The 14,947-nt window shown below is 36.8% G+C and overlaps 1 protein-coding gene across 1 annotated transcript in view; it reads left to right on the top strand.

Annotated features, from left to right (window-relative positions):
• Positions 1 to 65: 65 nt before the first annotated feature.
• Positions 66 to 14,947, top strand: part of NDUFS1 (NADH:ubiquinone oxidoreductase core subunit S1) — a 30,232-nt gene continuing 15,350 nt past the window's right edge. Inside the window, exons 1-12 of the mRNA XM_004262809.4 lie at positions 66 to 252; positions 4,078 to 4,142; positions 4,667 to 4,758; positions 6,804 to 6,911; positions 7,609 to 7,685; positions 8,339 to 8,420; positions 8,502 to 8,632; positions 9,087 to 9,272; positions 11,622 to 11,756; positions 12,429 to 12,543; positions 13,459 to 13,604; positions 13,969 to 14,097. Of these exons, the coding sequence (XP_004262857.1) occupies positions 4,082 to 4,142; positions 4,667 to 4,758; positions 6,804 to 6,911; positions 7,609 to 7,685; positions 8,339 to 8,420; positions 8,502 to 8,632; positions 9,087 to 9,272; positions 11,622 to 11,756; positions 12,429 to 12,543; positions 13,459 to 13,604; positions 13,969 to 14,097 (1,262 nt within the window). The 5' untranslated portion in view covers positions 66 to 252; positions 4,078 to 4,081. The remainder of the gene's footprint in view (positions 253 to 4,077; positions 4,143 to 4,666; positions 4,759 to 6,803; positions 6,912 to 7,608; positions 7,686 to 8,338; positions 8,421 to 8,501; positions 8,633 to 9,086; positions 9,273 to 11,621; positions 11,757 to 12,428; positions 12,544 to 13,458; positions 13,605 to 13,968; positions 14,098 to 14,947) is intronic.

The following is a 14,947-nucleotide window of genomic DNA, read 5'->3' as shown; positions in this document are numbered from 1 at the left end:
TCCCGCCCCTGCTTCCTCCCGGCTGCTACGTCCTCCACCCCGCCCTCTGTCAAGCTGACGGAAGTTGCCGAGCTCAATCTAAACGGGAAATTGTCGAATTGTGGTTTCTAGTCCCTCCCGACTTTCCGTTCTTCCAGGCCCGGCTGACTGAGATACCCGAGGCCGCCATATTGAATAAGAAACCCGGCCTCTGAAGGAGACGGCGGGTTGTAGACAATTCTGCAGGGCAGCCTCGGCGGCGCCAGGGAGAAGGTGAGGTTGTGTTTGGGGGAGAAGGCTGAGGTGCCTTGGTCCCCGGAGTGTGTTTATTGACGAGACTGTTTTCTTTGGCCCAACCGACTCATTCTCTTCTTGTTCTTGAATGGGCGCCGCGTCCCACCCCGCCTCCTCGGGAACCCCCGAGAGCTGGCAGGTGAGGACTGTTAGCCAACGTCTGTGCTCTGACGGAGCAGAGAGGAGGAGGAAATCACGAGGCCCTGGGGAGCACTGGCCCGAGTGCAGCCTTGTGGGTGACCTTCCGTCTGCAGGGGAATGCAGGACAGTCCCCTTCCTGGAGAGGAGGCCGTTTTGTTTCCCGGGAGAGGACCTGTCAAGTGACTTAGGCCTAAAGACTGAGCTTTTCCCCCCAATTACTACATAGCTGGTATAGTGCATCCTTGTTTGGCTGCTGTTGCCTTAGCAACCGTCCATGCCTCTGTTGTTTTGTGTTTTGGTTTTGTCCATAGATTGCGTTGGCTAATACTTCTTATTCTTTTCATTGGTGGGGCAACTGAGGAAAAAAGACATTTGAAAAGTTGGCTCGGGCTTCCCTGGTGGCGCAGGTGGTTGAGGTTCCGCCTGCCGATGCAGGGGACACGGGTTCGTGCCCCGGTCTGGGGGGATCCCACATGCCGCAGAGCGGCTGGGCCCGAGAGCCATGGCCGCTGAGCCTGCGCGTCCGGAGCCTGTGCTCCACAGCGGGAGAGGCCACAGCAGTGAGAGGCCCGCATACCACAAAAAAAAAAAAAAAAAAAAAAAAGTTGGCTCAAGGTCGCACTGCAAATAACAAAGCTACGTTGTTTAAAAATTTTGGGAATCCAGTGCATGTACATGTACTGTAAAAACGTGGATCCGATACAGCTCTGCTCAAAAACGAATTGAGGGTATAGAAAATGTAACGTGAACTGTTTCTGATGAATAAACATCAAGTTGGTTTTTTGCGGAACGTCCTTTTTTCCCACTGAATTGTGTGTGCATCTTTAAGCAGGGTGTTGTAAGGCTGCCGGAGCACCTGCACTCTTTAATACCAGGAAAGTGGAAGTGATGGCCAGAGAGTAGAGATAGAATTCATTTAACAAATAGTTGTTGAATACCTATTATAAGCTAGAAGTGAGTCCACAAGGAAGAATTAAATGGGTGATGTGACTGGGGAGTAGTTAGGATATTTTGGTTAGGCTGGTCAAGGAAAGTCTCCCTGAGAAATGCCTTTTAAGCCAAAATTTGGAGGATGAGGAGGGGCCAGAAAGATCTGAGGGAAGAGCATTTCCGTCTGAGGTCGCAGCCCCTGGGAAGATGGGAGAGGCTGTGGGAGCAGTGTGGAAGCCAGGAGACCTATTAGGGGGCTACTGTAACAGTCCAGGCAAGAGATGATGGTGGCTTGGAATAGGACAGTACCTAGAGAGAGAAGTGGATGGATGCGGGATACCTGGTGGAGAATGTGGAGTAGTATTGTCCCTGCACCAAAAAGTGTCCAGTCTAGTTTTAGAAATGATTATTCATTAGCATTTTCCCATCTTAGAGATGATTATTTCTGTTCTTACATGGTAGCCAAATAAGTGTAAAGTGCTTATCAAAGTTTTGCAAATCTGTATTTCTTATGTTGGGGCTATGCAGTCTTCCACTTGACGCTGGGTTTTCAACAGACAGCCTAGTCCTGGTGGATTTCCTAGCTAAAGTGGGCACCACTTTCATATTGTCTTGGAGACAAATGTAATATTAAAGTTTTTACATTGTTGTATGAAATATTGTTGATTTTGATCTGTCTTTAACTTAGCAAGTTCAGTTTTACCTTTATATGAATAGATTTTAATAGGACAGATGCTATTCATTCTGGAACTTGGTGGTAAGACTACAGTTGACCCTTGAGCAATGAGAGGATTAAGGGTTCCAACCATTTGTGCAGTCGAAAATCTGTATATAACTTACAGTTGGCCTTTTATATCCATGGTTCTGCATCTGAGGATTCATCTCAGGATTCAACCAATCTCATATCTTGTAGTACTGTAGTATTTACTATTGAAAAAAAGTCGCCTGTAAGTGGACCTGTGCAGTTTAAACCCATATTGTTTAGGGGTCAACTCTGTTTGATGGTTCATTTTCTTAGGGGCACTGTGCTAGGTCTTCAGAAAAGGGAAATGACCAAAGTGCACCATTCCTTGTCAAGGAGCTTACAGACTAGAGATACTGAAATTGATTGCTAACTTACAGTTTAGTAGGTGGAATAATAAAGATATATATATATATGTGTGTGTATATATATATATGTATATATATATACACACACATATACACAGTGTGTGCTGGTGGTAAAGAGAAGGAGCACAAAGGAAGAGCCCTTTAAAACTGATTTTCAGTGGCTAGTACCGTCTAAATTGAATTCAGATATAACTGACATTTATTGAGCTCCTACTGGTAACACATAGCCTAAGAGGTATTGTTTTCTTTTATAGATAAAGAGACAGAAACTGTGATTTACCAAAAAGTCACTCACTAGTAGGTGACAGATGTCTGCAGATTCAGTATCACAAATTCTGAATTAATGAATTGTTTGAGTTATTGATGTCTGAATTAATGAAATTTCTGTGAAACATGCTTAAAACTTATGTATATATACAGTTTTCTACTATAAACTTTGAAATTCTTTATGCGATACATTCTGATCACATAATTTGTTGTATTTTTAAGAGTTCCAAATGAAAAATTAGATGCTTAGCCCATATAATCAAGTGAGTAGACAGAAAGTTCAGTGCTTCGCCGATATGATCAAGTGAATGGACAAAAAACTCTAAAAGATCAGATAACTTTTCTCTCTTTTTTGCTTATGAATACCTTTAATTGGTGTTAATTTATATAATCCACTTCCATTTATTTCAGTAATTCAGCAAATCCTTTAGAGAGGGCTCCTCAACTGCAGATCTGTTGACACTTTAGGTAATTCTTTATTATGGGAGATTGTCCTGAGCCTTGTAGGATCTTTAGTAGCACGCTGACCTCAACCCACTTGATGCCAATAGCTTTCCCCTAGTCTCGACAACAGTTTGTCCAGACATTGCTAAATGTTCCCTGGGAAGCAAAATTATCTCTTATAGAGAACCACTGTTTTAGAGCTTACTGTGTGGCAGCCTTGGGGATAGGTACTGAGGATAGAAAGATTAAAGAAGTTCATAATACAGGGGGGGGTAGAACCGGCACATAAACAGATAATTGCAAATCTGTAAGATAAATGTACTACTGGACACAGAAAATAGCACTCCAGAGTTTTTAAAGGCTTGGGCTTGTGAGCCAGCTCAGAATATCTCAGAAGCATTTAGTAGATAACTGCTCAGAACGTAGAATGTTAGAATGCATTTTAGCAGGAAATGAAGGCAGAAAGGTAGGCTTTATTTTACATAGCAATTAATGATAAACTCACTGTTTTTAGTAAAATAAATTTGAAATAAATAAAAATAAATTTATTTATAGTAAAATAAATTTGAAATAAATTTTTCAAATTTATTTTATTATATAGTAATATATTAAGTTTGATCATTTGTTTATAATTAAAAACAACAAATCTGCCCTTTATATAGAATTAGAAGATTCAAATTTATGTGCTAGCTGCTCCTTTGTAGCTTCTTAATGTTGTACAAGTCAGTTAATCTGTCTGAGATGGAGTATTCTCATCTCTAGAATTTCAGGAAAAATATCAGGACTTGTGAAATCTTCAATGAAATAATGTATATATATGAAGTGCTTTAAAACCATAAAATATTATCCAAAAGTTTGTGATTGGCATTGTTTTTCCTATGATAATATAACTCTTCTTTGTTTTATTCTCAGCAATATGTTAAGGATACCTGTAAGAAGGGCCTTAGTGAGCCTTTCTAAGTCTCCTAAAGGATGTGGTGAGTGTCTTTTTTTGAATTTGCGTTTGTGGGTACTAGACTTTCTGTCTTTGTAAATTCATAAGTTTATGGAATGTTTCTTGAAAGACCCATAATATATTTTAAATAAAAATGGAAACAGTGACCCAAGTTGAATAGAATAATTTTCAAAATACAACTTTAAACATTTTATAGAAATTATCGTGGAATAGAAAGTAGTAGGAATTGCCCATCAGTGCCAAAATGGAAAAAGCAGTCATTTTGCTTTTGAGAAGTGGTCTTCCCAGGAACATATTTTCAGTGGTATTAAAAGTTACAACTTAAACTGCTGTTAAAAGTAGACAGCCATTTTCTGTTTGGTATTCAGGACCGGAAAAGCTTTCCTCTAAGTCAATAATTTAGAAGTTTGCGTCTAGAGAAATAGAAGGGAATAGTACAAAATGAGGAAAAAATTTAGATGTGAAGGTTAATTAATCCATTATCCTCTGCTTTAATAACTTGAACTCTGTTAATTTCATTTTCACCTCAATATTTTTGATGGTCAGTTCGAACAACTGCCACAGCAGCAAGCAACTTGATTGAAGTATTTGTTGATGGTCAGTCTGTCATGGTGGAACCAGGAACTACCGTCCTCCAAGTAGGCATTCATTTTAATTCTTTATTTTTGCGTTTGTTCTGATTTAAAAAAACAAAAATAATTTATTTTCTTTATACTGTTCATTTGCTTCTAAAATTTTCAAGATTCCTTGACAAATGCTCATTAAAGAACTATATATAGATAGTAAACTTATATGAAAATAAGTTTGATTTGAAATCTTGGCATTTCAGAGTGAGTGTGCTATCATCAGTTTCTGACTTTCTAAGTGAACTGTGGCCGTTCTTTTGTTTCACTTCTGCCTTCAAATAAATTCCCGTTTAGAAGTTTTAAGTTACCTAAAATAAAATTTTAGTTAATATAGGTAAGTTTGGGGAAAAGGTGACCTTTGTTGTGAGCCTGCTTGATGCTTTTCACTTTTATGTAACCTTTCTATCTTTAATAATATTTCTAGGAATGTGTCCTACAAAGCAGATAAATGGAGGATAGTAGGTTCTCGAATTTATGCCCTAAGTATTTAATTTCTCCAAATTCCTCCAGAACTAACAGAGTTGGTCATGGAGAAGAAGTGCTTCATTCCATCGTAAATTATTGCAGAGCTAAATGCTCTTTATTCATTTTAACAGTAATTTCTAGACTGTCAGGCATACACATGTAAACATAAATATATAACAAAATTATGTACAATGTACAGTGGAGAGTATTTTGGCATGTATAGGTAGAAAGAGATGTCAGGAATATCTCAGGTGACCTCTGAGAAGATTTTAAAGGATGAGTAGGTTTTTATATGTGGACAAGGAAGCTTCAGGTAGTTTGGTATTGATGGAACATAAGGTATGTGTAGAAGAGGAGATAACAGGAAAGCAGATTATTCTGGTAGAGAAGGTCTGGTCATTAAAGACAATCTATGCAATGTTGAAGAGCTTATAGTTTGGACCATCAAGAATATTCATGGCTACTAAGCAGTATGACAGTGACTGTAGAGGATGGTGGTTTGGAGAATAATAAGACTGGAATGAGACACAGAAAGAGTATATCTTGCATTAGTGGAGCAGGAAGTGAAAAGGCCTAAAATAGTGGCAATGGAAATGAAAACAAGAGGGTATATTCAGGGGAGAGTGAGATGTAGATAGACAGGCCTTTAGGAATGATGAAGAGCAGAGGAGTTTTTATGATTTCTGCCTTTGTTAGCTTATTTGGGGATGTATAGTAGGGGACAGAAATAGATTGAATTTTAACTGTCTGTAGAGTGTACACATGTGAATGCCTACTTACATCTAAAGAAGTGGAGGCCTATCAGGGCTGCAGACCCTCAGGGCCACAGATGAAGTTTTGAATGTAATCATACGTAAATGAGCTAGTGTGAAGGCTGGGACAGTTGACCCACTGCATCTAGCACCCAGGAAGACTCCATACGTTTTTGCTAAGTAGTTAAAATATTGAAAATCGATGAGATTGCTTTAGAGTGAGGGCTAAGGATGGAAGAACTAATTCTAGAGGAAGTTTGAGTATGTTTGTAGGCTCAGAGAAGGAGCAGGGATAATTGGTAGAGGGAACTAATATCCTTCACTAAGCAAATGGGAACTGGGAAGGGAGTGAGAGTCCTGGCTGGGGTATTTGGAGCCAAAGATAGAACCAGATTATAGTCAGCTGGAAGGTGTAAAGTGGAGTCTAATCTAAAGGAGGAGGGCTAGTCAATGAGGAAGTCAAGGTATGAAACCACTGGGACAGAGTTTGAAGGAGGAGTCTTTGTAGACAATGGTTCAGAGTAGAAATGGGGAGTCAAGCCTTTAGCACAGTCTGAATATGCTTCTTTATCCAGTTTCTTTCACGTAAGGTATAGGCACGGTGAGGATCTTTAAAGAGGTAGCTTCAGAGCAGACAGGGGTTGGAATCAAGAGGAAAGAAAAGGAGGGGAATCTCTCTGAGGATCAAGTTACAGATATTTGTAGGTAGGAGTAATAAGATAGGTAGGGGATGGCCTCATGTTTTTTTGTTTGTTTTTTGTTTGTTTTTACTGTGTTTTAGACAAGACAAGGATGAGGTCAGGTTATTCTAGTGCAAACGTTTTTTACTTTGTCTTCTAGGCTTGTGAGAAGGTTGGCATGCAGATCCCTCGATTCTGTTATCATGAAAGGTTGTCTGTTGCTGGAAACTGCAGGATGTGCCTTGTTGAAATTGAGAAAGCTCCTAAGGTACTTGATACCTAAAATTCCACACCATGCTGCAGAAGGTAGAAAACTTTAAATCTTGCAGCAGACTTTATTTAGAATCAGTATTGTTGTAGTGGAGAATCTGGTCCTGTTTACTTCTGTCTTTAAGTTTATTTTTTGTGTGATTGATTCTCTTCATTTCAAAACTGGAAACACATTGAAGAAAGTGCTTTATATAAATGCAAGTGGCATATAATGGTAACATTTAGAAATTAAATGGGTCTTTTTAGAGCACTCACTATTTCCAAATGGTGTGTGACACACAAGTAGGATGTGGAGCTGCCAAGCAGCACATTAGAAGTGCTTATGCTGTGCCATTTTCACTAGAGAAAAGGGTTGCAGTGAAGAGGTTCACTTTCAGTTTAATTTCATTTTGTCTTGTGCAATTTTAATTCAGTACTGCCTGCTAATCAAAACACAGTTATTTGACGTTCTATTTCAGAGCCTCTTATAAAAAATCTCATTAATTATTAGAATAAAATTAAGATGTCTAGTTTCTAAGAGAACTGTATCGTGCCAGATTGTCATATTATAAATATGAAAACTAAAAAACTCAGTCTTCAAAAATACTCTGTTCTTTCCTGGTTTTCTAATGTTAATTTAATATTTTTGTATATTGGGTTAACTTATAATTACAAATAAATACAAATACTTAGAGATTTTTGCATTGAAATTCCAGGTTGTAGCTGCTTGTGCCATGCCAGTAATGAAAGGTTGGAATATCCTGACAAACTCAGAGAAAACTAAGAAAGCCAGGTACTTTATTGTTAACTTGGCATAGTGACTTTTATTAGAGCAGAAAATTGCACATTTCAGTATGTAGACCTTCCCATAGACGAGAAATTCAGTATCAAGCTCTGAAGAAGTTGGCGTGCTTGGCTTCTAGGAGCAGTTGGAAGTGAGTACACATAGAGGAGGTGAAGTCAGGTGTTTATGGTTTTGAGCCTGCGGCAGAATCAGCATTAAAATCCCTTGTTTAGAACCTTGCTCATCTTGTGGTAACAGTGAGTTTGTTTGGGGCTTATTGAACTGAGATTATTGCAGTGATATTGTACTGTACTGTACTGGCACTGATTGTGTTTGTTTTTGCTTTACATTCATGTTTTTTTGAATTAATGCCAGTGTTTTCTGAAGACCATTCAGCAACTTTTGGTATTTCTGTATTGTTAAAACTCAATTTTCTAGGTTCTCTAATGATGTTTTATTCTGGACTCCTATAAACATTTTTTAGATTATGTATTTAATACTACTCTTATGATAGTTACATTGGCGTTTCTTATAGTAAATGTAAAATCCATGTTAACTATATTAGAGTATACATCTGTGACAGTTATTTAAATAGGCTATATGTAAACCATTTTGAATGTCAGCAATTTATGTAATTATATATATTACAATTTTCTTTACAGGGAAGGTGTGATGGAGTTCCTACTAGCAAATCACCCACTGGATTGTCCTATTTGTGACCAGGGAGGTGAATGTGATCTGCAGGTATGTAGTCTTAATTCCTTAAATCTTTTTGTTTTAATTTTGTTAGCAAAATTTGGTTAACTCTTTCATAATCTACTTAAGGACCAGTCCATGATGTTTGGAAGTGATAGGAGCCGGTTTTTAGAGGGGAAACGTGCTGTGGAGGACAAGAACATTGGGCCATTGATAAAAACCATTATGACTAGATGTATACAGTGTACTCGGTGCATCAGGTAATCTTTTTCTCCTTCTCTCTTCTGCAATATCATTTGTATACTTATTTAATATTCACAAAATTTGGTGGAATAACACCACTGGAACGGATATCAACTTTTATTTGGTGAAAGAAGAGGAATGTTGTATTCAGTGTTTTTTACATAAGCCAGTAAAATGAATAAGTTTTCACTTTTAGTTAATATCAACTTCACTTGGATTTAAAAATCAAAATCTACAAGCATTAACTTTGTGATAACTTGCTGAACTGTGCACATGATTTGTGCAATTTTTTGTACGTGTGTTACACTTCAAATTAAATGGAAACATTTATTATTTTTATTCAGGGAATACATTTTCCATTGAAAATCTATCTTTCTAGTGTTTGGAAAATCATTACCTTTGTGATAATGAATAGGAAATGAGGTAAGTTTGCTGCATTTGACCATTTGATGGTACATTTTTATCTTGCAGATTTGCAAGTGAGATTGCAGGAGTAGATGATCTGGGAACAACAGGCAGAGGAAATGATATGCAAGTTGGCACATACATTGAAAAGATGTTCATGTCTGAACTTTCTGGGAATATCATTGACATCTGCCCTGTAGGTGCCCTGACCTCTAAGCCCTATGCCTTTACTGCTCGGCCTTGGGAAACAAGGTATTCATCATGGTATTTTTTGTCCTTTAATTCAGTACTATTCAAAAAATTTTAAGATTCATTTTCTTCATGAGTTCTAATTGTTCTGGTCCAAGTTTTTATTTATTTGCTTTAAGTAAAACCCTTTTAATAGAAGATAAGTTGTTAAATTGAAGGATAGGATGAAACTGTGCAAATTAATTGTAATTTTCTTGGAAATTAATTCCAAAGTACTTAATCACAAAATTATTTTATTCACTTGTTCTTCCAAGGAATAAGATTGTCTTGATTTTTAAAAATTTATAGTTTCCTCTCATTGTACATTAAATTTTCAACCACGTATACATATTATACTTTAATTAGTTCTTATTAGTTCTTTATAATTACAAATCTATTTATTAAAATCTATCTATCTATTTATTTATGGCTGTGTTGGTTCTTCATTGCTGTGCATGGACTTTCTCTAGTTGCTGCAAGTGGGGTCTACTCTTCATTGCAGTGCGCAAACTTCTCATTGCGGTGGCTTTTTCTTGTTGCAGAGCACGGGCTCTAGGCGTGCGGGCTTCAGTATTTGTGGCACATGGGCTTAGTTGCTCTGTGGCATGTGGAATCTTCCTGGATCAGAGCTCGAACCAGTGTCCCTTACATTGGCAGGTGGATTCTTAACCACTGCACCATCAGGGAAGTCCTACAAATCTAAAATAAACATATTTATAACTTTTCTTATATATCTCTGATTCTTCTGATTAAATTAGGAAATGAAATAGATCGTTGCAATAAACTTGTATACTTTTAAGGTTCTAGAAATATATCATCAAATTGCCTTCTGATTTTAAACTCCTACCAGAGTACCAGAGTATATGGGAGTATCTTAAAATTCCAGGCTTTAAAAAAAAAAAAAAAATTCCAGACTTTAAACCATGTATTTGTGTATACAAAAGGTTTAGGGAGCTGGGGGCAGGGAGGAGACAGTACATAATTGAAATGTCTAAATAGAGAGTGTTTTCTCCTCTCCATAATACATACAAATGCTACACTTAATGTTGTGTCACAGGTCTTTGAGACACTATTCATTTTTCTTAAAACTTTTTTTTTCTTTATTCTTCAGATTGGATGAATTCTGTTGATCTGTTGTCAAGTTCATTCATTCATTCTTTTGTCATCTCAAATCTGCTGTTCAACCCCTATAGTGATTTGTTTTATTACAGTTATACTTTCCAACTCCAGAATTTCTATTTCATTCTTTTTTGTAATTTCTGTATCCTTACTGGGAGTCTTTGTTGATTCAATGCTTCATACTTCCCTTTAATCTTTAAACATGATTTTCCTTATTTCTTTGAACATATTTTAATATTCTTGTTTTTATTTTTAAGCAAGGCTTCTTAGGAGTTGCTCCTGTGTCTGCATAGCTTAGTAGTCAGATAATGACTGTGCTTAAATTCTTTGAGCCAATAAAGCTTTCATCCTCTGCCATTGGATCTGTGTGTGAATAGAAGAGCATATTCAGAGATGAGGCTGTTTTCAAGTCTACCCAGCTTGTACTTTACACCAGGTCTTTTGGGTCTCTGTGTTGTCCAGGAGAGTGTGAATAGCCTGGGCTCTCTCTGGTCTCAGCTGCACATATGTGCAGCCTCCACTAGGAATGCTTGCCCTGACTGTGACTACAGCCTCAGGCTAGTACTGTTGACTTTCCTCGGCTCGGTGGCCTCCAAGATACCACTTCCACAGACAACTTTTGCCATTTCTCCAAAACGAGTGAGCCTTGTCTGTAGGAAAGAAAGAAGCTCCTGTCTTCATAGCTTGCCCCATCTTGGCAGAACCTCCAGTTCAAGGTGGTAGGAAAGGGGATAAGAATAGTCCCAAGCCAGAACACCACTGATTTCCACTGTTCTTTCTCGAAGTTCAGGAGTTTTTCCCACACATGAAAGCTTTTCATGATATTGTATGCTTTTGTTAGCTCTCCAAAGAGCTGAATTGGTTGCTTTTGTCAGTTTTTGTCTAGCTTTATTTTTGTTTTTGGGGGGAGGATTTGTCAAGCTCCTTAATCAGCCATACCCCAAAATCTTGCCCCTCTTATTATTTATTTTGATACTCTAATTGTCCATATTTTGCTATTTGCAGCTGTTCCAGTTTGTTTCTGTTTTAGATAACAGTTTTAAAGGCTTCATTTTTGCATTACGGTCTGTTCAAATATGAGGGTATATTTATTTTATTTATTTAATTTTTTAAATCACAGTTCCTCTGAGTTCCATTAGTTTTAGAAATTCAGAAAAGAAATTTGTAAATTTTTTTTTTTTGGTAAACCCGGTAACAGAAACTTTTTCCTTATTTTCAAAATCAACTAGTAAATATATGTGTTTATTTTCTTAGAAAGACAGAATCCATTGATGTAATGGATGCAGTTGGAAGTAATATTGTGGTCAGCACAAGAACTGGAGAGGTAATGAGGATTTTGCCAAGGATGCATGAGGACATCAATGAAGAGTGGATCTCTGATAAAACCAGGTATGTGCTATATTGTTTCCTTTAACTTTTGGACTTGATTTAAAGGAAATTTTATAATAATTTTAATATTAAGGAACAGTCTTTTATATTTGCAAATTAATATAGACTATTGAAATCTGGACTGTTTATATAGAGAATTAGACAAAACTGACTTTAATAGTCCTAGGTATATCACTGGCTTTCATATTAACTGCCTTTCATATTGAGAAATATGTTTTTTCCTCCCAGATAGAGAAATTGAAGTAAATTAAGATACTTTATCTATTTCAGTTTGCCTCTGTTTCATTGGAGAATAGAAGCTAAATATAAGTTAGATTTGCACAATATAATTTTGATGAAATATCTGAAGATACTCAAGTTTTACAAATGGTTTGGCTTTTTCAGCTACCAGATTTCTTGTGTATTGTAATTTTAAGATTATTCAGGTAGCTGAAAATAAATTATAAGAACTCAAACATTTTAGGTGGTATTTTAGTTTTAGATGATGTTTGTAGAATATTTATTAGTTCATCTCCAAAGAAACCTGGAATAATTATTTTATCCAAGTGTTTGTTCTATTTGACCTTTAACCAGTACTGTATTTTAATAACATTTCTTTTAGATTTTAAACTTGAAAATTATAGTTGCCTTTTTTAGCAAGTTTCCACAAATGGTATAATTTCTGTCATCTAGATTTGCCTATGATGGGCTAAAACGTCAAAGACTTACCGAGCCGATGGTCAGAAATGAAAAGGGGCTTTTAACATACACCACCTGGGAGGACGCACTCTCTCGTGTAGCTGGAATGGTAAAAAATTGAAGTATAGAATAACTATATTTGTGATTTCCAAGGCACATCTTTCTAATGAAGAGGGGATATGTTTCTCTTCACTTCTTTCATCTTGCCAAGATTATCTTCCATTTAACAAACATTTATTGAGAAAAAAAGAAAACATGTATTGAGAACTGTACAACATGTCATGCTAGATGTAGGGATATAAAGACCACTAGCACATAGTTCTTAACCTCCCACAGTCTTTTAGGAAAAGATGCATAATTAAGCAATTATCATATGCTGCTTTGGGTAGTTATGCAGAAAATGATATATGAGAGAGCACATTGGAGGGATGCCTAACCAGGTATCGTGTCACATAGGTAAGGTGACTCCTTAGGCAAAGTCTAAGCATGAATAGAAGCTTGCCAGAGCAAAAACGGGGAATGGCCTTCTGGTCAGAGAAAAGCAACATACATAAAGGGCTTGAAGGAATGACAGATCCTTCAGATGAAGTTGTATTTAAATATAATTCCACAGTCTTCATCTTCCAGACCTCATTTTGAGACCCTTTGTTCCTAATTTAAAAACAAACAGGAACTTCCCTGGCTGTCCAGTGGTTAAGACTCCACACCTCCACTGCAGGGAGCACAGGTTCGATCCCTGGTCAGGGAATCAGATCCCACATGCCACACAGCGCGACCATAAATAAATAAATACATGCATACATACATACATCTTTATTCCAGGCTGATGTTATTAACCTTGGCCCCACGTACGCTTCTGCTTCTCACTTTCAGATTAATAATTAGTGTGAGAACGTTTTAGTTAGAAGTTTGTTCCTTTTATTGTACTTGAAAAATGACATTATTGTTTTGTTTTCTGAACATTTCATTGTGATCCTTTGCTGAATGAAGGTTTCTTGGTGATAGCCTTTCCATCCATTTTTAGTTGCAGAGTTTTCAAGGCAACGATGTGGCAGCAATTGCAGGTGGCTTGGTGGATGCTGAAGCCCTAGTATCTCTCAAAGATTTACTTAATAGAGTGGACTCTGACACCCTATGCACTGAAGAGGTGTTCCCTACCACAGGAGCTGGGTGAGAAGTTTGAAGCTAGAATCTAGGCTTTCTTTTTTTTTTTCTTTCTTTTTTTTTTTTTTTTCTGGTTACAAGTTGTGTTTAAACCAACACATCTATGGCATCAATGACTTTTATGTGACAGCTTGGATACTCCAACATACCAACCAGCTTATTATCACATATAGACCAAAGTCAGACCAGGAGCTATTAGAGAATCCAGTTATTAATAAGTATCTGAACCTTTGATGTAATTTAAGAATGCTTCATAGATTCTTTTTTTCTCTGGGAGTGCCATGGGTTTGATGACAGAAGAGTATTTCATGGATTGTCAGTGTGTATTAGTTTTAAAGTAAAACTTGCATTTTATATTTCATGTTTCTAGCACAGATCTACGTTCCAATTATCTTCTTAATACTACAATTGCCGGTGTGGAAGAGACAGATGTTGTCCTCCTGGTTGGTACAAATCCACGTTTTGAGGCACCACTATTTAATGCTAGAATTCGAAAGAGGTTAGTAATAATATTCAGGGTTTTAAAAACATTTATATGATAATTTGTTTTATATATGAAATAAAGACTATTTTAGCTGATTCCTAATAGTGTTAGTGGGAGTGAGACTCCAAAAGATAATTGGAGGGCAATTTCTAACAGCTCCATTCCCCGCTTCTCCCCCTGCTGATCTTTTTATCTTTTTAGTTTGAAATAATTCAAGATACTTGAAATGTTCTTTGTATACCCATTTTTGTGTAATGTTCACCCGATTAGTCAATGTTCATGTTTCATATATTTTTTTATTCTCTCTCCATGTATATATTTGTTTGAATATAACCATCTGAAAGTAGGTTGTAGACATAATGCTCTTTTTATCCCACACTGAGTACTTCTGTGTGGATTTCCTAAGAACAAGGGATATTCTCCATTTAAGAATTTGATTATTTAATCAAGAATTTACTATTGATACAGTATTCTTATCTTATCTGTAGTTTGTGTTCAGATTTCACTGATTCTTCCATAATTTCTTTTATAATTTTTTTTTTTTCCTGCCCAGGATCCAGTCTGGAGTTACACATTGCAGTTAGTGTCAGGACTCTTCAGTCTCCTTTTCTGACTTTTTTTTTGAAGAGTACAGGCCAGTTATTTTGTAGAATGACTCTCCATCTTTTTATATCTTAGAGACTTAATAGATCGACCATATAATTGATTGTCTAAACTGGGACACTGTTGAGAGTAGAAAGGGGAGTTGTTAATTACTCCAGGATGACAGGTTAAAACCACCACGGTCTCTGACAAACCAGAGTTATATGGTCACCACATTTATAACTATTTTTGGAGGAGCTGAATCCATACTTCCTTGTCATAG

Source organism: Orcinus orca, chromosome 7 (assembly GCF_937001465.1).
Source record: "Orcinus orca chromosome 7, mOrcOrc1.1, whole genome shotgun sequence".
Taxonomy (NCBI): Eukaryota; Metazoa; Chordata; class Mammalia; order Artiodactyla; family Delphinidae; genus Orcinus; species Orcinus orca.
Note: the sequence above shows the minus strand (reverse complement) of the source record. Positions and strands in the feature narration are given on the sequence as shown.